The 20,353-nt window shown below is 55.6% G+C and overlaps 1 protein-coding gene across 8 annotated transcripts; it reads left to right on the forward strand.

Moving 5' to 3' along the window:
* Positions 1–6,122: 6,122 nt before the first annotated feature.
* On the forward strand, positions 6,123–18,881 carry ST6GALNAC6 (ST6 N-acetylgalactosaminide alpha-2,6-sialyltransferase 6). 8 transcript variants are annotated; one of them, XM_039229513.1, is made up of 7 exons: positions 6,123–6,253; positions 6,959–7,150; positions 8,995–9,085; positions 10,884–11,063; positions 13,646–14,052; positions 16,604–16,711; positions 17,372–18,881. In XM_039229513.1, the coding sequence occupies exons 3-7, from the start codon at positions 9,071–9,073 to the stop codon at positions 17,559–17,561; spliced, it is 900 nt and encodes a 299-aa protein (XP_039085444.1). In that variant the 5' UTR covers positions 6,123–6,253; positions 6,959–7,150; positions 8,995–9,070; the 3' UTR covers positions 17,562–18,881. The 8 variants fall into 8 exon arrangements, with proteins under 8 accessions (XP_039085444.1, XP_039085439.1, XP_039085448.1 ...); XM_039229508.1 differs by lacking the exon at positions 6,959–7,150 and adding an exon at positions 7,407–7,463; XM_039229517.1 differs by lacking the exon at positions 6,959–7,150 and adding an exon at positions 7,407–7,463 and having other exon boundaries at positions 17,376–17,527.
* Positions 18,882–20,353: the final 1,472 nt, after the last annotated feature.

Genomic DNA, 20,353 nt, shown 5'->3' on the forward strand with positions numbered 1-20,353 from the left:
TGTCCTGTCCCGGTGGAGGAGAGTCTAGGACTCAGGAGGAAATGAGTCAGGGTGGGAAGGAAATTGCTCCACCCCATGTCGCCTCCCTGGTCCGTGGGTTAAATTCCAAGGATCTTGCCAGTGAAATCCCGGGTTAACTCTGAAGTTGGTCACACTGCAAGAAAGGGAGGCAGAGGGGGGCGCCTGGGTGGCTCAGTCGGTTAAGCGGCCGACTTCGGCTCAGGTCATGATCTCACAGTTCGTGGGTTCGACCCCCGTGTCGGCCTCTGTGCTGACAGCCAGCTCAGAGCCTGGAGCCTGTTTCAGATTCTGTATCTCCCTCTCTCTCTGACTCTCCCCTGTTCACGCTGTCTCTCTCTCTCAGAAATAAGTAAAAAAAAAAAAAATGTTTAAAAAAAAAAAAAGAAAGGGAGGCCAAGGGCAGGCCCCAGGCTTTCCCTCTCTGAGCTTCAGTTTCCTCACCTGTAAGTATGGTGAGAAAAACAGATTCACCGTAAACAGGAAGGGCCAGTGAGCAAAGGCCTGCAGCCCCCCCCCCCCCCGGGGGGGGGGAGGGAGTTAGCTCACTTTAAAGATAAGGAGAAGCCGATTGGCTGAGCCAGGGTGCGGTCCTGGTGGGTTGGAGACCTGGAGCCCCGCACCCGCACCCGGGGGCTGGGAAGAGCCCAAGTAAGTACTTAACTTCCTCTTCCTCCCTCTTTCCTTTCCCTTCCTTCCTCCCTCCCTCCCTCCCTCCTTCCCTCCTTCCTTCATCTGGAGAACCAGGACCTCAGGCTCTCAGCTGGGATGGAGGAGCCCTGGGGTTCTAGCTCCCCCAGCCCCAGTTCATGGGCATGTGACCTGCACAGCCGTTCAGGTTCTTGTGCTTAGCGTAATGCTGTGCTGTTGTCAACCTGAAATTCCTAACAGTGCTCTTCCATGAGGGGCTGCACACTTTGATTTCGCACAGCATCCCGCAGACCACGTGGCCAGTGTGGCCGGGCGGCTGGGTGACCCAGCACACTCCCCCTCGTGCCCCCAGCCTTCTCAGGAGAGCCTGGAGCCCTGGCCCCTGGCCCACAGCACTGCCTTATGTGCCTGCCTCCCCGCCCCGCCCCCCCATGCCAGGCAGGCCCAGAAGGCTCTGCAAGTGTGGGATGCGGGGAGAGCCCTGAGCTGCGGAAGTAGAGAGGAGCAGGCTGGCAGCCGGACTCCTGGCAGTGGCCAGTGGCTCTGAGCAGGTACTGGGCAGAGGTAAGGGTGGGATGTAACCTGGCAGGCAGAGGGTGGGTGGGGGGACCTCCAGGCTCAGAGGGAGGGCTCTGGAACGAGACCTGGCCTCCCTCGGGCTCCAGCCACGAGACCTAGGCAGATTAGTGCCTGTCTCCTGACCTCAGTTTCCTCATCTATAAAAGGTATTAAAGGAGTCCTTACTGGGGTGCCTGGCTGGCTCAGTTGGTAGAACATTCAACTCTTGATATCAGGGTTGTGAGTTCAAGCCCCACATAGGCATGGAGCCTACTTTAAAAAAAAAGTAGTACCTACCTCATGGGATTGTGTGAATTCAGAGGTGGCCCCAGGGATGACACTTGTTACGTGGGACGTATCATTTTCAAGGGGGTCTCCCTTGCTCACCCAGCCCTGCCCTCCTTGGCCCCCACCTGCTGCCTCCCTGCTCACAGTCTTTTCCTGGGTCTCCAAGGACCCGAGTCTGCTGTTTCTGAGATTTGAACTCATTCCGCTCCCAAGAGGTTGCCTCCTCATCCTGCTCGATCCTCTAGGAGATGCTGGCTCGAACCCTGGGCCCCGTGCACAGAGGAGCCTCTGTCCTGGTTCTGTCCCCGGGGCGGGGGGCGTTTATTGCTGGGTTGGCCTAAATAATATGTTTTTCTGGGTGGCGACCCGGCAGGCACGATCCACCAGCTACTTCCTCCGGGACAAAGAGAATGACCCCTGACTGCTCTGGTGACTGGTTCTGGGCCTGCTGAAGGCTCTCCTGAGGAAGCCTCTTCTCTGCCACTGCAGTTCCAGCAACTTCCAAGAGGTGAGTTGGGGGCAGGACCTTCCTCCCAGCTCTGAGGAGTGTGGCACGGTGGGGCACCGCGGTGTGCAGCCCCTCTTCGGGGCTCTGTTTTCCTGTCCGCACCCCTGCTCCTTGTCCCCTGCTGGGGACTCATCTACTTCCTCCTGAGGTCAGAGGGGAAACCAGGTGAGCCTCACAGCCTGGAGGCAGTCTTTTTTTTTTTTTTTAATTTTTTTTACATTTATTTATTTTTGAGAGACAGAGACAGGGCAAGAGCAGGGAAGGGGCAGAGAGAGAGGGAGGCACAGAATCCAAAGCAGGCTCCAGGCTCTGAGCTATCAAGCACAGAGCCTGATGCGGGGCTCAAACCCATGAACCAAGAGATCATGACCTGAGCCGAAGTCGGACACTCAATCGACTGAGCCACCCAGGCGCCCCAACCTGGAGGCAGTCTTAAGGGGCCTCTCCTCTCAGAAGAAAGTTGGGGCCAGCTACTTTCTGCTTCCAGACCCACTGCCCAGGCCTTGGGAACATGCACTTGGGGACAGCTCCCGTGTGCAGGCCAACACCTGCTAGAGGCTCTCACTGGCCTTTCCTCTAGAGGCCCTTCCCTTGGGCTCCTTCTCTGTTCAGAGGAAGCTGGAGTTCCCAGGCTTGGCTCTGGGCTGTGCCCAGGACCCAGGAGGGAGAGACCTGGGCAAGTCTCGACCCCTCTCTGGGCCTTGGTTTGAGTCTGTGTAACTTGGGAGCTGGGGTGGCAGGTGGAAGGGAAAAATCCTAGCAGTGCCAAGATTGCTACGGGGTAAGAAGGGAAGGTGGTCACACTCGGGACCCCCACCCTGGGAAAAGAAGGCCTGAAGCAGAGGCCAATCTCTCCCAGACCGTGGATGGGCAGCTCTGTGGGGAGGACCAGCTCTGGGCAGGGTTGGAGAACAGCACCAGAATTAGCCGTGGCCGCCCGTCCATGAAAGCCCTGCTGTGGGCGTGGGGCAGGCCTTGGGCTTCCGGGCAGAACGACTTGTGGTTACTCAGCAGACAGGCCTGGGGGAGTCCCAGTCTGGGACCTGTGCCCACCCCAAGTGGCACTTTCTCCCCCTGGAGAGCAGTACTCGTCTCATAGGTTATTTTAAGGATCCGGTGAGGTATATCTGCAAAGCGCTTAGCACAGGAGAGAGCGCCTGACATGCAAGCCACGGGAGCTGTTTTCTTATCCTTGTTATTATTGAAGGGGTTGTTCTTTTTGGGGGCCCAGGAAGGGGAAGCCAGCCCTAAAGTAGAGCTTTCTGGAATAAGCTGGGGCCCTGCAGGCCTGAGGGGGGAGCTCCAGGTCCGGATTTGGTCCAGAAACTGGTTGCTGCACTCGCTGATCTCCCCAGTCCCTGTCACTGGCCTGGGGCAGGAAGAAGTACTGGGGACAGGACACCCCCACGCTTGGTAGAGGCTCTAAGCTGCGGGGTGACTTTGGGCAAAGGGCTCCTCTTCTCCGAACCCCCAACATCAGGCTTCCCACCTGGCTGCCCTGCTCCCTGCCCTGTGGTTTTCTGTCCTGCGGCTGACAGCGTGAGGGGTCTGGTGGCTGAAGCGGGGTGGGGCTCAGGAAGCGGATAGAGGTGGACGCTGGAGGGGCAAGAAGCCTTCAACCCACTTTTAGCCCTCCCCACCGAGCCCCACTGCCTGGTGGGCGGTGCCTGCGCAGCCTGGAGGAAGGACCTTGGGCACGCCCCCCCCTCCCCTTTGGTTTTAATTTAAAACAAAGTGGTATTAACAAATGAGTCCGATGTAAACAGCCTGGAACTTTATGGGGCAAAAAGTGAAGGTAGCACCCACCCTTCCTGCCTCACATCTGTTCTCCAGGGGAAACTACTGCCGGTAGCCCAGTGTGGATTCTTCTAGACTTTTTGTGTACATTTACAAATATATAGGCATAGATAGTTGTATTTTTAAAAATTTATTTAGAGAGACAGATTGCAAGCAGGGGAGGGGCAGAGAGAGAAGGAGACACAGAATCCGAAGAAGGCTCCAGGCTCTGAGCTGTCATCACAGAGGCCGACAGGGGACTCGAACCCACAAACCATGAGATCATGACCTGAGTCTAAGTCAGATGCTTAACCGACTGAGCCACCCAGGTGCCTTAATACCTGTATTTTTTTTAAGGAATTACGTTATAGATGCAGTTCATTTTTTATAAGTTAAAAACTCAGTTTTTAAATATAAAAACATTAATCTTAAAATTTCTGGAAAATACAGTTTAAGCCAAAAAAAGAAAAAAAAAAAAAAACCCAGGCCATAATCTCATCATTCCAGAAATAACCACTCTTAACACTTTAGTCACTCATAGGTAAAAAATATCTCCTTATTTTAATTTATCTCTTTCCTCTTTTCTTCCACTTTTTTTAGTGCTTTTTTATTTTTTTATTTTAATTTTTTAAACATTTTTTAATGTTTTATTTATTTTTGAGAGAGAGAGAGAGAGAGAGCAGGGGAAGGTCAGAGAGAGAGGGAGATACAGAATCTGAAGCAGGCTCCAGGCTCTGAGCTAGCTGTCAGCACAGAACCTGACGTGGGGCTCGAACTCACAGACCTGTGAGATCATGACCCGAGCCAGTCAGACTCTTAACTGACTGAGCCACTCAGGCGCCCCTAGTGCTTTTTAAAAAAGTTTATTTTTGAGAGAGAGAGAGGGTGCGCCTGCACACACGAGCCAGGGAAGGGCAGAGAGAGAGAGAATCCCAAGCAAGCTCAGCACAGAGAGCCCTACTCGGAGCTCAGTCATGAACTGTGAGATCACGACCTGAGCCAAAATCAAGAGTTGGACACTGAACCGACTGAGCCATCCAGGCATCCCTATTTTTTTCACCTTTTAATTACTCTGATACATACAAATGGTGGCATAGATCATTCTTGTAAATTATAAAACATAACAATGTAGTGAACCTCTCAAACCTGTGTCCCACCTAAAGACCAGAGTGGTCCTAGAAATGCCTGCCTCTGTTTCCTCTCCTCCCCTTTCCTGCATCCCTGCCTACCCCACAGAGACAACTGTGTTCTTGACTTTTGCTTGTAAAACTTTAATCATTCGGATAGGCAAAAGCTAAACACGTCCCTGGCTAGGAGAGGTGGCCTGCTGCCAACTATATGCTTAAACAATATAGTTTGTAGTTTTATTTGTCTTCTGGGACTTGTCTTTTTCACTGCTTGTGTCTCTAAAACCCATCCATGTCTTCGTAGCTTGTTCATTTTCCTGGCTATATACTATTCCACACCCACATACGGCAAAGGAAACAAATCTGTTCTCCTGTTGATATATAGGCTGTTTCCAGTTTTGTGTTATTTCAAGCACTGCCGCTCAGGGTTTTGTTGTGTACAAGAATTTCTCCAGACTACATATCCGGGAGTGGAAGGGAGAGTTTTACAATTTCCTTTTCTAGAATGATTAACCTAACTTTAACTTGCTTTTCTTCACTTAACTAGCCTGTAAATATCCTGGACACTTCTGCATATGGACTCTGCCCCATCCATTTTAGGGGGGTTGTGCGTTTGTTTAGTGAACCAGGCTCCTAGAATGGCTACTTAAATTGTTATTTTTGCTGTCACATAAAATGTCACACATACCCCAGTAACTGTAAGAAGTAATATAACATTTTGAATCCTTACAACACCCTGAGGTTCTTCCTATTTTCCAGAGGTAGAGGAAGGGTAATGTGCCACGACACAACAGCTCCTAGGTGGCACACAGCCGGACTTGAATCCAAGGGAGGACCCCTGAGTTCACCCACGGTGGCTACTGGATGCAGGGCTCTGGGGGTCCTGGGTAGGGGAGCCCAGTGGGAAACTTAACTGGTTCTAAGCGCAGTGTGCTCCGGGACTCAGTTTCCCCATCCGGGTCGTGGCGGCAATAAAGCGAGATAGAAGCGGGCCCGCCCCACACTGAAGGTTTCCAGAACGCTGTTGCGGGTTTCGTTGTCACGACCCAGAGGGGCAAGCGGTGCGCTAGCGCGGCCCGGTCCCGGGGTCGCCCGCCCCTCGCCCTTCACCGCCGGCTCCGCCCAGGGGCGGAGCCACCCGCGGCCCCTCCAGGCCCCGCCCGCCTCCCGGGCCTGGGCCAGATCGGCGACGGCGGCGCTAGGACCCGGCGGGCGTAGGCTGCGGCGGGGCCTGGGCGGCCGGAGCAGCGCGGACCCCGGCTCTCGGCTCCCGGCGCCATGTGAGGGGGCTCGGGGGCCGCGGGGGGCCGGGCGCTCCCCGGGGGAGGTGAGCGGGCGCTGCGCGGAGGCGGGCGGCGGGAGGGGGGCTCTGCGCCCCGGGAGGGGGCAGGGAGTCGCCAGGAATGGGGAAGATGCGGGGCCTCGGGGCTCCCCTAGACCCGCTCTCTCTCGGCAGTCGCGCCTGGAGGTCCGGGTCCTCGCGCCCTAGGGCTGCCGCGGGGTTCGCGGGGCCCCCGCCACTGACCACCCCATTAGAGCTTGGGGACCTGCCGCCGTCCTGGCTCCCTCCTCGTCCCAGCTGGCGCTAGGGCTCCGGACCCCCGGAGTGCGGAAATTGGGGGGCTTAGCGCAAGAGAGGGCAGAGAGTGAGTCGTCCCCCACTGGTGGACCTAACGGGCTCAGCGCCCTCCCCCATCTAGACATTAGGAGCCCCCTCCCCCTTCTCCCCGAAGCCCTCCTCCCACGCGGCTTGTGGGGGCTTCTCGACCCTGCGGGAGGACTCCCCCCGGCTGAGAGAGGCAAAGCCCCCAAACAGAGAGCAGGGTGTGGCCCCCACCCTTAGCCCACGACTGAGCCCTCCTCCTGCACGGCTAGCCTCGGGGCTGAGGCCACGCTCCTGGACCAGCGCTCCGGGCTGCCGCCTCCCCAGCCTTAGCAAGTTGCACCCCAGCAGGCCTGCTCCCCGGTGCTGGGCCAAGTGGGGCCGGGCCAGGTGCCGGACACACACTCAGTGGCCTCTGGCTCCTTCCAGCCCGGGGAGATCCTGGAGGGAGATCCCAGCAGGCTCAGCCCTGGGCTGCTCCCTGCAAACAAGCTGTAAACAAGGCTTCCCAGCAGACTCTGGGCAGCTGTGCAAGGAGCGTGGCCTCTCTGAACCTCAGTCTCCTTCTCTGTGAAATGGGGAGTAAGAGCCCTTCCGTTGCAGCGTTGCCAGGAGGAGTGGGTGAGTGTCTGAGGCAACGCGTGGCTCCCCGTACACCTTCCTCGATATCAGAGGGCAGTTGCTAGGCCAGGTGTCAGAGAAGGAGCTGCATTTAAACTGAAGGTGAGGCAGGCCTCTAACAACAAATAACCACAAGACTGGCAGTTACTGTCAGGCACTGACCGAGCACTTTCAAGCTCCTTGCTTCACTTGCCACATCTGCTCGAATCCTTTTAACAATCCCGTAAATTACCTACTCTTATTATTCCCATTTCAGAGATGAGGAAACTGAGGCTCAGAGAGGTCACATGGCTTGCCCGAGGCCCCTCAGCCAGTAAGTGGTGGAACCGGGATTCGCACTGGCACCTGAGACGCTGTCTGACCCGACCTTCTCAGAGCAGGAGTGTGACGGGGCTGACCAGGGGGTCGGTGGTCCTGGCCGAGGTCACTTCTCAGGCAAAGGTGGGAAAGTAGTGGGTGGGCCTGGGAACTGGAGTCCTCTGGTGTGTCTGGAGCTTGGGGCATCCGAAGGAAAGGGTAGAGAGAGGGGAGGCTGGACCGGGATGGCCTGGACTGCCAGGGGGTCAGTGCTCATGGGCGCGACCCTGGGATTCTGGACTCCTGTCTTGTACCCCAAAGGGCTGTGAGTCCAAGGACAAGCTGCTTTTCTCTTCTAATGAGCCTCAGTTTCCTGACCTGTGTGGCAGACACTGGACCCAGAGAGAGTCCCGAGAGCTGCCATACTGGCCCTCCCTCGTGGGGGAAATCTGAAACCCGGCTGGAGGTGGGGGGTTGCTCCGGCGGAGAAGGGGTGGGGTTGGGCAGTGGGCGGGGTCATGGCCCAACCAATCAGAAGCGGCATGTAGGGGGAGCCTCCTTTGGCCTGTTCTGTGGCTATTCCTGGTGGCTGTGTCGGAGTAAACAGCCGCCAGGTCAGGGGGTGGGGATGGTGGCGGGGGGCTGGGAGGTCCCTGGAGGGGAGGACCGAGCTGGGGAGCCCTGGGCCTCCGTTTCTCCTTCTGCACACTCTCCCTCCCTTAGTGCCCTTTGGCCTTGAATCTGCTGGAGGTGGCTGGATGCAAGTACTTACTCCCTTTTGACAGGTGGGAAAATTGAGGTCTGGAAGGGAGCTAGGGCCTGTGAGGATGTCCCCTCGCAGCCGCAGCTGCCAAGGGCGGACAGGGGCAGGAAGGAAGGGCTGTCCGAGGCTGCACCGTTACTTGAGGCTCCCCACCTACCCACTGAGGGTGGGGCTGTGGTGATAGCGGATTGTTGAGTCTATGTCTTGCTAATCAACCATGTCCTGCAGCGAACCTCCTGCACCCATCTCCCTGCCTTTGTGCGTGAGGATCTGTGCCCGCTCCGCGCTCAGAGAGCGGTCAGCCTAGCGGGGAGGGGACACGCCGAGGAAGTTCCTGGTCTCCCCGAGGCTCGGACGCTGAAAGGGCATGAGCAGAGTGCAGGAGGGCAGGGTGCTCTAGCCAGAGGGACAGTTTATGCAAGATCTGGAAGGCTGCCTGTGCAGAGGAGTTTGGGGGCCTGTAAGACCACAGGGACCTAAGTCGGAGTTTGAAGTAGGAATGTACGCGGGCTGTTGCTGGGTGGGGAGCCAGCTTTGGGCCGGCCAGCTGCCCAGGAGAGCTAACGTGTGGAGGGACCCTGCTCAGGAAGCAGAGTGGGGGAGAGAGGTGGGGCTCTGTACCACCTGGCTGTGTGACCTGGGGCAGGTTCCTGCCCTTTCCAGCCTCAGTGGCTCTGCAAAATGGATATGACCCTGAGCCTTGAAGTCATGGGTGGGTAGGAGAGCTGGTGGGGTGGGGAGGGTGTAGCCTTTCGGTCGCCATAGCCCTTTCTGCGGCTTGCAGGTGTGACCCCACATCCCTGCCCCCTGGACCACCTGCAAGACACCGGCCCCTGCCCCTCAGCAGACGCCGGAGAGAGATGAGTAGCAACAAAGTAAGTCCCCCTTCATTTCTTGCCCCCATATCAGCCTTTTATTTACTCGACAAAATAGGCTCCTTTGGACCTGCCTCAAACCCAGAAAACCACCAGTGTCTCTTCCCTGCCAAGAAGTGCTTGATGCCCAGGAGGCCCTGCCTGGAGCTCTGCCGTGGCCGCTGATCTCTGTGGCCTTGGGAAAGCTCCTCCCTCTCTCTGGGCCCAGGTCCTCCTGTGTCGTCCTAGGTTTGACTGGTCCATCTTCGGTAAAGGATTGGCCCGTGTGATGGGCACACAGCACTGGGAGGTGCTGGGCAGAGGGCGGGGGTGGGGGGAGGGGGCAGCGGTCAGAGTCAAAGATGACGGCATGTTGTGAGCATCACTCTGAGGGTGTCAGAGTGATCCATTCTTTCCTGAGCACCTACTGTGTGCCTGGCCCTGCACACCCCTTTCCTGGGATCCACTGCCGTGAAGCCTTGGCAGAGCCTGAGGGTTGGGGGTGGTGTGGTGTGGTGTGGACATGTCAATGTGAGTCCAATGGGGAGAGAGAAAGCACACAGTAATTTGAACACGGAACGTTTAACGTAAAGAGTCATTAGCTACAGCATTGGAGTCACGAGGGACTGGTATTCTAAGAACTGTAGGAACGACCAGTACTAGGAACAGCCACCACCGGCAGGGCTGAGACCCAGGGCTTGCTGGAGAGGGCCCAGCTCTGGCCCACTGGGTGGCAGAGAACTCACTGTGGCGGTCTGCTGGTGGAAGTCGTCCCCAAACCACTCCCTGGGCTACTGGGAAGGCTGCTCACAGGAGATAACTGAGGAGGCACTCCAAGCTCATACAAAACTGCTCCGGGGAAGGTCATGGCCTCTGGATGTTGCGTGTGGTTGAGTGCACTGCACAGGCTGAGCTCTAGAGAGACTGTGATCAGAGAAGGAGCCAGAGACACTCTGCTCCCAAAGTGCATGGAGATGGAGCATGTGCCATGTGCTCTGGGGTAGCAGGGGCATGGGGGGGTGGGGTGGGCATCAAGCCCAGGGGAAGCAGGAAGCACACTCCTTTTCTCCTGCGCTGCCTCTCCAGCACCCTCTCCTGACAAAGCTTCATCTGCATTTAGCTGCCAAGGACACACATATGAGGGCCCAGGTCCATTTTCACAGACAGGCAAAAAGGGTGAACTTGGGGCTGAGAAGCGATAAATGCATAACCAACACAGGGTGGCGGTTAGCGCAGGGAGCCAGGATTTCCAGGCCTTCCCCAGCTGCACAGGCCCTGGGCAGGTGAAACCCAGGGGACACTTTGGATATCACTTTCCTGCCCTGCCAGTGACAAGTGACATGGTGGTGCACTGACTGCCCACGCACCCCAGTTCCTGACCAGATCCATCCCTTCCGGCTTTAATGAATGATAAACATGACCCTGGGCTACTGTTTGGGGAAGACCTGGTCCCTCTCCTTTGAATGTCCCACCTGTCTCCAGGCCTCCTTCCAGCTGCAGCCGGAGGAGTCCTCCTGACATCCAGTCCAATCCAGCAAACCCTCCTTGAGAACCTTCCGTGCTTCTGTGCCCCGGGAGCTGGGATACGGGGCCACTAGGACCGTCTCGATCCCAGCCTGCGGAGCCCATGGCCTAAGTGGGGGGACTGCAGTTTGAATGGTGTGCCCGGCGCTGTGATCGGGGGTACTTGGGGGCCAGAGAAGGTGGTGTCTGAGCCGGTCTGGAATGAAGAGCAGGAATTGGCCAGGCACGGTGGATGGCAAGGACGAGGCGGGGGCCCGGGGGTGTCCGGGCGCTCAGCAGCCTCTCCTCTCTCCAGGAGCAGCGGTCAGCAGTGTTCGTGATCCTCTTTGCCCTCATCACCATCCTCATCCTCTACAGCTCCAACAGTGCCAATGAGGTCTTCCATTATGGCTCCCTTCGAGGCCGCACCCGCAGGCCCGTCAACCTCAAGAAGTGGAGCATCAGCAATGGCTACGTCCCAATTCTTGGCAACAAGGTACCATGTCCACCTCAGGGCGCTCCCTGACAGCTGACCGCTGGTCTTCCCCATTGCCCACCATCACTCTTCCCACCTCCTCCTCCTCCTCTTCGCTCTGCTGCTTCCATTCCTTCTAAAGGAAAGGGGGGGACCCCAGGAGTCAAGGCCGTAGCTGACAGGGCCCCTTGTTTGTCTGTTTTTTACATTTTTAAAAATGTTTATTTATTTGAGGGTGGGGAGGGGCAGAGAGAGAGAGAGAGAGAGAGGGAGATACAGAATCAGAAGCAGGCTCCGGGCTCTGAGCTGTCAGCACAGAGCCTGATGCGGGGCTTGAACTCACGAACCTCAAGGTCATGACCTGAGCTGAAGTCGGATGCTCAACCGACTGAGCCCCCCAGGCGCCCCATTCAGCCCCTTGTTTGCTGTGTGACATTCCACAGGTGCCCTGTCTCTCTCTGGGCCTCACTTGTCTTCAAGTTTCCATTTTTAGCACTGATATCCTACTGTCTCCTGACTCAGAACCCCTAAGGAGAGATGTCACTGATCTCTGTCTCTGCGAGGTAGTCCACACAGGGTTTGAGAGCAGAACACTCAATTACTTGACCACACAAAACCGATCCTAACAATGGCTGCTCTTGTCAGTCCTCTGCTGGGTGCCGGGCACTGTGATTATAATCCACATACCAACCCTGTAAGGTCAGCATTGTTACCTGCCTTGAAGAGATGGGGAAGCCAGGACTCAGGGAGGCAAAGTCACTTGTCCAAGGCCACACAGCAAGGGGGGGGGAGGGGAGAGGAGCCAGGGTATTTGTTGCCCCAACTCCTGGGGAGTTGCAGCTGTATAGAGAAGCCAGAAGTTATTCCTGGGGCTTCTCTTTGCCTTGAGCAGCCATGAAGCTCAGGCCGTATACCTGGGGTTCACCCCATAATCCTCTGAACCCTAAATGTTTTCTAGGAGGCCGAAGAGATAATCATTGACCTGGATTATGAACTCCACTTCCCAGGAGAAGGCCCTGCCTGCCTCCTTCTCCCCCCCCCACCCCCCGAAAACCCTCCTGGGGTGCCCAGGTGGCTCAGTCAGTTAAGTGTCTGACTTCGGCTCAGGTCATGATCTTGTAGTTCCTGAGTTTGAGTGCCACATCAGGCTTTCCGCTGTCAACACGGACCTGGCTTTGGATCCTCTGTCCCCATCTCTCTCTGCCTGTCCCCCACTCTCTCTCAAAAATAAACAAACATTGGGGCGCCCGGGTGTCTTAGTTGGTTAAGCATCTGACTTCAGCTCAGGTCATGATCTCGCAGTTCGTGGGTTCGAGCCCTGTGTCGGGCTCTGTACTGACAGCTAGCTCAGAGCCTGGAGCCTGTCTCCTGACCCTCCCCTGCTCATGCTGTCTCTCTCTCAAAAATAAATAAAACATTAAAAAAATAAACAAAAATTAAACAAAAATCAAAAACAACACCAACAACAAAACCTCCTAAATTCCTCAGGCTCTCGGCACACGTGGGGTGTATGTAGAGCCTGAACCAGGGGCTCTGAATGCCCCCTTACTGGGAAAGGGCCCACTGGCGGGTATTCAGGGGCGGATTAACACTTAATCAAGACCCTAAGAACCTTTGAAAGAGAAATACAAATAATGGGACCTGGGAGAAAGTGGGACAGCGGGAGTGTGGGTGACACCAGCCTGCCAGGGGAAGCCAGTAGAGCTCGGGAAAGCTGGAAAAGGCATCCACTGAGGTCCATTGGAGCTGTTGTCTGATCTTGGAGGAAGGGCTCAGGGAAGACTGCCTGGAGGAGGTGGCACCGGAGCTCACACTTAAAGGGCAAACAGGAATTCCATGGGCAGAAGATAGGCCCCAGAGAATGTGTGGCTCCAACTCCTTCACCAGTGGGGAAACAGAGGCCCGGAGGGGCTTCCACACTTTCCTGTTTGTGGGTGGTGTGGAAAGGTCACGGGGCCCTGGGGAAGGTGCCCTCTTAGGAGAACTGGACTAAACCCGGGGCTTTGTGGCCATATGGACCTGGGTTCCTACCCCAGTGCTGCGCTCCCCTGCTGGGTGACTTTGGGGACATCCCTGCATAACTGTCCTGTTCTCCTGTCCCTTCGCTCTGCCCCAGACAAGTGGCCGCTTTTGGCTTCTCAACACACCACAGCCATTCCCTCTTCAGAACCCCTGGCATAGCTGTTCCCCCCAAGTACTTTCCCACGCAGTTCCTTTTCACCCTCCTGGTCCCAGCTCCGAGAGGCCCCTGCTGGATGATCTTTCTAGAGGAGCCCCCACTCCTGTCCCTGGTGACACCTGGCCTCTGTTGTATTGTCTTCGTGGCACATTTTGCTCACCACCTGGCATTATTTTACTTTTGTTCACTCTCTCTGACTGTGAGCTGCTTGATGGCAGGGGCTCTGTTACTCATTGCTCTGTCCCTGGTATTCAGCTGTTAGCCAGCTTGCTGTAGGTATTTGTTGAATGTCGAGTGAACAGCCTTCGGTTTCCCTGTCTTTAAAATGGGCAAAATAACTCCCGCCTCCTGGAGGCCTGGACGTACGGAGTGCTGAGCGGTCGTGACCATGTTGACTTGCCTTGCTGCCTCCCCCCCCCGGCAGACGCTGCCCTCCCGGTGCCACCAGTGTGTGATTGTCACCAGCTCTAGCCACCTGCTGGGAACCAAGCTGGGCCCCGAGATCGAGCGGGCCGAGTGCACAATCCGCATGAACGACGCGCCCACCACAGGCTACTCCGCCGACGTAGGCAACAAGACCACGTTCCGTGTGGTCGCCCATTCCAGCGTATTCCGTGTGCTGCGGAGGCCCCAGGAATTCGTCAACCGGACCCCCGAAACTGTGTTCATCTTTTGGGGCCCCCCGAACAAGATGCAGAAGCCCCAGGGCAGCCTTGTGCGCGTCATACAGCGGGCGGGCCTGGTGTTCCCCAACATGGAGGCCTATGCTGTCTCTCCCGGCCGCATGCGCCAATTTGACGACCTCTTCCGGGGTGAGACGGGCAAGGACAGGTACCAGCCTCCTGCCTGCGGCCTCCAGCCAGCCCTGGGCTCCCCCATCGGCATTCTCTGCCCAGAGGGCCCGTTGTTCCCAGCATGCACTGCTCTGAGGCTGGGGTCACTTCCCACCACTCTCTGCTCGGGTTTTCTAGGGGATTTTCGTGGTGTCCAGCCCTTAGCATGAGTCCCTTCCAACATGCTCTGCATGGTCTCGTCTCCCCAGGAAGGCTGCCCAGCCTGCACCGCTCTGAGGGAACAGGGCTCCTCACGTGCTCTGCTCCCCGTAAGTGTGCCTCTTTGAAGGTATTGGCTGTACCCAACATGTCCTGCTTTAGGCCCACGGTTGCTTCCAGCACACTCTATCCTAAGGATACATCTTTCCCAGCATGACCTTCTCTGGCTAATCTCCCCAGAAGAGCTAGGCCAGTGCTATCCAGTAGAAATATAATGCAAGCCATATATGTAACTTACACTTTTATAGTAGCCAACTTAACCCAATACATCTAACATATAGCCCCGTACTTATTTTGTTTGATTTATCCCTAAATATTTAAAATTTGAAGGAGCTGTTGTAAATTATATTTAAAATTTTGGAGGGATCCCAGCTATTCATTGCTAGCGTATAGAAATACGATTGATTTTTGTGTGTTGACCTTATATCCTATAATCCTGCTGAACTTACTTATGGGTTCTGGGAGATTTTTCTAGGTTCTTTGGGATTTTCCATATACATAATCATGTTGTAAGGACAATTAAGAACAGTTTTATTTTTTCTTGCCAATCTGTATGAGTCTTATTTCTTTTCTTGTCTTATTGCAATGGTTGGGACGGACAATACAAGGTCCGATTGCATTGGAAGTGGTGAGAGTAGACATCCTTGCCTGGGTCCCATTCCTACTAGGAAAGCATTCAGTCTTTCATCATTGAATATGATGTTAGCTGTAGAGTTTTATGGCTGCTCTTTATCAGGTTGAAAAAGTTCCCTTTTCTAACTAATCTGCTAAGAGTTTTTATCATTATTGGATACTGAATTTTACCAGGTGTTTTTCCCCATTGATTAATATGATCACGTGGTTTTTCTTAAGAATATGACTATGGTGGATGACACTGATTGACTTTTAAATATTGAATCAGACTTGCATTTCTGGAATAAACTCCACTTGACTGTGGTGTATTATTCTTTGTATATACTGCCGAATATGATCTGCTAATATCTTGTTGAGATTTTTGTGTCTGTGTTCATGAGAGATCTTGGTCTGTAGTTTTGTTTGGTTTTTGTACTGTCTTTGCATGGTTTTGTTAGTATGGGTAATGCTGGCCTCCAAAAATGTGTAGAATTGGTGTTATTTCTTCGTTAAATATTTGGCAGAATTTACCAGTCAAACCCTCTGGGCCTGGAGAGTTCTTTTTCGGAAGGTTTTGAACAATGAATTCAATTTCTTTTTTTTTTTTTTTTGACAGTTTAATGTTTGTTTATTTTTGAGAGAGAGACAGAGCACGAGTGGGGGAGGAGCACAGAGAGAGGGAGACACAGAGCTGAAACAGGCTCCAGGCTCTGAGCTGTCAGCACAGAGCCTGATGCGGGGCTCGAACCCACGAACTGTGAGATCATGACCTGAGCCGAAGTCAGGTGCTTAACCAACTGAGCCACCCAGGCGCCCCTGAATTCAATTTCTTAATCGTCACAGATACTCAGGTTAATCTGTTTCATCTTGGCTGTGTTTTGGTAGTTTCTGATTTTCAAGGAATTGGTCCATTTCATCCAAGTTGTGAAATTTACGTATGTACTCGTTTGTGGCTTTCTTCTTGATCTCGTGTCTGCAGAATCTGCAATGATATCCTCTGCTTTATTCTTGATACTGGTAGCTTATGTCTTTTTTTTTTCTTGGTCAGTCTTGTGAGAGGCTTACTTTCTTTTTAAACTTTCCAAAGAACCACCTTCAATCAAATATATCCAAACTATTTTTGGTTCAACATATGATCAGTATCAAAAACTATCAGTGACATTTTCTGTGTTCATTCTTTCATACTAAAAAAAAATCATGCCTATTTTACACCAACAGCACATGTCAAGCACACATCACATGCCCACATGTGGCCACTGGCTGCCGTGGCGGACAGCGCAGGCTCTCCCACCCATGCCTTGCTGTGACCTGTGGTCACTCTCACCATGACCACCTCTGATTAGTTTCCGCTTAGGCATTTGCCCCTAGCGAGGGCACAACTGTTCCTAGCAAGCTCTGCCAAGCAAGGCCATGAGTCTCGTGAGCTTATGGTCACTTGCAGCCTGCCCTACTGTGACTGGTCTCCCCAGGAGTCTCTTCCAGCATGCCCTGTTCCTTCAAAGGCGCTCTCTCCACACCCCTCATCTCTGCCCAGACAAGTCCTCTGCCAGCATGCACGTGTTCCCACGGTGGGGGGGCAGGGTCACTAAAGTTGGGGGTGGGTCCTGAAGGGGGGTGGGAGGAGTTCTTGGAAACTCAGGGGCCTGTTGACCACTCCTCCCTGCCCGCCTGCCCCCTGCCCGCATGCCCCCTCATCATGCCCTCCCCTCTGCCCCCAGGGAAAAGTCCCATTCGTGGTTGAGCACCGGCTGGTTTACCATGGTGATTGCAGTGGAGTTGTGTGACCACGTGCACGTCTACGGCATGGTCCCCCCTGACTACTGCAGGTGAGCACCCCCCCGCCACCCCCCACTGGACAATGCCCGGTCACTGGCTGCAGCTTGGAGCCCAGAAACATTGGCTGGGGGTGCCTTTGAGAGCCTCTGTCTTACCGTATTCAGACTGCTCTGCAGAGATCTAAGCTCCTGGGGCTAGCTGCCTCAGGGGCCTCTCCCCAGCTCAGCCATAGTCCAGAATTTGTATATTAATAATAACTGTTAATTGAGATGACTGTGTGAAAAGCCCATGTACCAAGTATGGCTTCATTTATTATCTCATTTACTCCTCACAGTGACCCTAATGGATAGTTGCATTATTCTTTCTGTTTCATAGATGAAATAAAAACTGAGGAAGATGTTTTGTGAGTGGCCTAAGGTCCCACAAACAGCAGGGGGTGCCAGGCTCCGGAGCCCGGACTTCTAACCACTACCCTCTTAAGGAAAGGAAAAGTTTCGATCATGTTAAAAAAAAAAAAAAAAAAAGAAAGTTGGATGGTCATAAACCTAGTCCGCCCTACAACCATTTTATAGATGGGAAGACTGAGGCCCAGGGAGGGGCAGGGATTGCCCTTCCCCCGCTGAAATCCTATAGCAAGTCAGGGGCTGGAAAGGGCAAGGGCCCTGCCCGTGCCTACCCTGCCCTTACAGCCCCTTTCTGCTCCGCCCCAGCCAGCGGCCCCGCCTACAGCGCATGCCCTACCACTACTATGAGCCCAAGGGGCCAGATGAGTGTGTGACCTACATCCAGAACGAGCACAGCCGCAAGGGCAACCACCACCGCTTCATCACGGAGAAGAGGGTCTTCTCGTCCTGGGCCCAGCTGTATGGAATCACCTTCTCCCACCCCTCCTGGACCTAGGCCGCCCTGCCTGTGGACCCCTCATGAGGGACACGGGAGAGGCCTCTCTCCTCCCAGCCACTCAGCCAAGGGCCGGCTCCTGGCCCATCCAGGCTGGGCGGAGCGTCTTCTGGCCCATCAGGGCCTTGTCGAGGGTAGTATCCTCTAGCCAGTGAAGGCCTGGGGGCATCTCTTGACCAATCAGGGATTTGAGCTTCTATGTGGTTAATCAGGGGTGTTGGGGGTGCTTCTTGTCCGGTCAGGGTCTGAGCATAGTGAATCAGGGTATTTCTGAAGTTATCTGAGGCTAAGGACGTGCGTTTGTCCTGTGAGTCCTTGGCTCAGAGCCCCAGGATGGACCTCCCACCGCTCCCTGTTGGCTGGGACAGTGGGGTCCTGTCCTGAGAAGCTGGGAGCTCCGTGTTGCTCCCTCACTTCCCAGAGCCAGAAAGAGAAGCTGCGAGGGAGTGGGGCTGTCTGGGGGCCCGGCCAGGCCACTTGGGGGCTTGTCGGGGATCCTAGAGGTGGGAGCCAGCATCCGGGTCTTGGCTCCACCCTGAGTGGCTTTGGACAAAACCCTTGCCCCTCGTCAGGTCGTCTGGTCGTTCTGCCTGTGTCAGGTTCTAACATGGAGTCTGAGACCCCCTCCCACTTTCCCCATTGACCTCCTTGGGTCTGTCCTCCCTGAGACCGGACCCCTCCAGCCATCACCACCTTTGGCTGGGGGGCCCAGCTCCCCGGGGGACTGGGGTCCCCTTCCTCACCTCCTTCTGGAAACTTAAGGGTATTTTTGTGCAAACTCCCACAGAGTCTGGGGGGAATCTTAACAGGAAAGGGATAAACCTTCAGCTGTTTTCTTAGTCCCTCCACTCAGCTGCCATTAGTTTGGCTCTTAAAGAGCCAGGCTCTCTTTTCTGCCATCCAGCAGTGAGGCTTTCTACCTATTGGAGGAGACTTTGGGGCTGAGAAGGGGAGAATCCCAGCCAAACTGGGGCTTCACGTAGCCCCTTTGCAGCTGCTGGAGTTGTCCAAGGGCCTGCCCTCAGCTGGGCCTGGGAAGGCTCTAGGGGGCCAGGAGCTGTGTTGCCTGGGTTCTGTCCCCTCACTCTACAGGCACTTTATTGCTGGACCTCAGTGGGGTGGGCTCGCCCCAGCTCTTCCAGAGTCTGTAAGGGAAGACTGGAGGGCTTCCTGGAGGAGGCTGTGGAATGGGATGGGTCGGGGGAGGAGGAAGAGGCCAGCAGCAAGCCTTTGCACATTGGGGTGGGGGCTGGGGACCGGCGACTACCCCGGACTTGGTTTTGTAATGATTTGTACAGGAATAAACGTACCTAAACTCTGGTTCTGCTTCCTGTGTCTCTCGGATCAAGCTTGATTCCCTCTGGCCTGGCCGTGGGCTTCCTCAGTGCCCACACCGTCCATCCATCCTGGGAGCTCAGACGCAAGATGGCTGGCTTTTTGAACCCGCCAGTGAGTCATGCGTTTTGCAGCTTGGGTGGGGATCTGGCAGCCCCAGAGGTGTGTGGGGCTCCTGGCTCTTCTAGTCCCTCTTCTCCCGTCCTCTGTGACCTCAGGCAAACCACTTCCCCTCTCAGAGCCCTGGTGTCCTCATGGGTGAGACAGGTCCAGACACTGCTGTTGAGGTCATAGGAGGGGAGGGGCCGTGTGGCAGTTCTGCCCCAGACAGGCCGAGGGGGTGTGAGAACAATGAGACCATGACACAGGGCACTTTGAAGAGGCGACGTGCTTCCCCGAGGCCTGAAGGATGAGGAAGAGTCCTGCAGAAGTTTTGGGGGGTCGGGGGGGTCACCGGAGAGAGGAAGCACCTTGAAGGGGAGAGGACAGAGGGATCTCAGAGGTTGGCTCCAGGGGCCGCTGAGGGCAGGGAGTGGAAATTTCCTGCAGGGCCCAGCGGGAAGAAGAGACCGCAGGACTGCCGCCCTGGGAGGGACTGCGCGTGGCAGCCACCACCTTCTCCGCAAAAGGGCTTATTGACTCTAGGTTGGCAGGAGGAAGGGGGTCCGTGACTCTAGCAGATTACAACCTGTTGGGGCAGATAAGATGCCCTTGGGAGCAGAGGCCTAACAAAGGGTGACTGTGTGAGACAAGGCAGGCGGCCTGCTGGGACGGGCGAGGGCACTCCCCGGGCGCAGGGCCAGCGGGGATGCTGGGCCACAGGGTTGGGAGGCGAGAGCTCGCTCACGGATACGGGATAGGCTCAGGATACGCTCGCTCAGCAGGTAGCCGCGTGCCAAGTGCCGTGTTAGGTGCAACTGACGAGGGAGGGAATGACAGGTGGGAAGCATGGCCGAGCGACAGCCTGGGGGGGCCTGGGGGGGCGGGGGGCGACCCCCAGCCTCACTCAGCGGACAGCCAGTCCACAGAAGGAAGGAGCAGTGGGAGATGAGACTGCCTGGGGCCGGACGGGAAAAGGCCACGAGTGCGCGTGATAGGGGGGCAAAGCCACAGTCCCGTGGCGGCAGCAGGATGGGCAGGAGCTGGGACGTGGTGGTGGTGGGCCTGTCAGAGGGACAGCGACCCCTTGCAAAGTCCTCATGCGGGGAGCAGCCTAGGGCCCTGCATGAGAATGGGGAGATGGGAATACCGCACACTTCCAGGCCCACGCAAAGGCTTCTGGGAATCTGGGTCCAGGCAGAGGTTTCTAGGTGGCCCTTTTGTCTGCCCACTGGTGGGCACACAGGGAGGTGCAGTAGGAGGGTATTAAGACGGGGGTGGTTGCTGAGGGTGGACCCTGGGACAGTTCGATTTAGCATCAGAAGGCAGGACTTGGAGGATGTGGAGGGCAGGAGGCA

The sequence above is a fragment of the Hyaena hyaena genome, unplaced genomic scaffold, assembly GCF_003009895.1.
Source record: "Hyaena hyaena isolate Hyena2069 unplaced genomic scaffold, ASM300989v1 scaffold_38, whole genome shotgun sequence".
NCBI classification, from domain to species: Eukaryota; Metazoa; Chordata; class Mammalia; order Carnivora; family Hyaenidae; genus Hyaena; species Hyaena hyaena.

What these genes read in the sequence shown, in the direction of transcription:
- ST6GALNAC6 (XM_039229508.1), top strand. Translation starts at nt 7,438, where the DNA reads ATGGCTTGCCCGAGGCCCCTCAGCCA. An exon ending in TCCCAATTCTTGGCAACAAG is followed by an intron (nt 11,064 to 13,645) that starts GTACCATGTCCA and finishes CCCCCCCGGCAG; the next exon opens with ACGCTGCCCTCCCGGTGCCA. An exon ending in GTCCCCCCTGACTACTGCAG is followed by an intron (nt 16,712 to 17,371) that starts GTGAGCACCCCC and finishes GCTCCGCCCCAG; the next exon opens with CCAGCGGCCCCGCCTACAGC.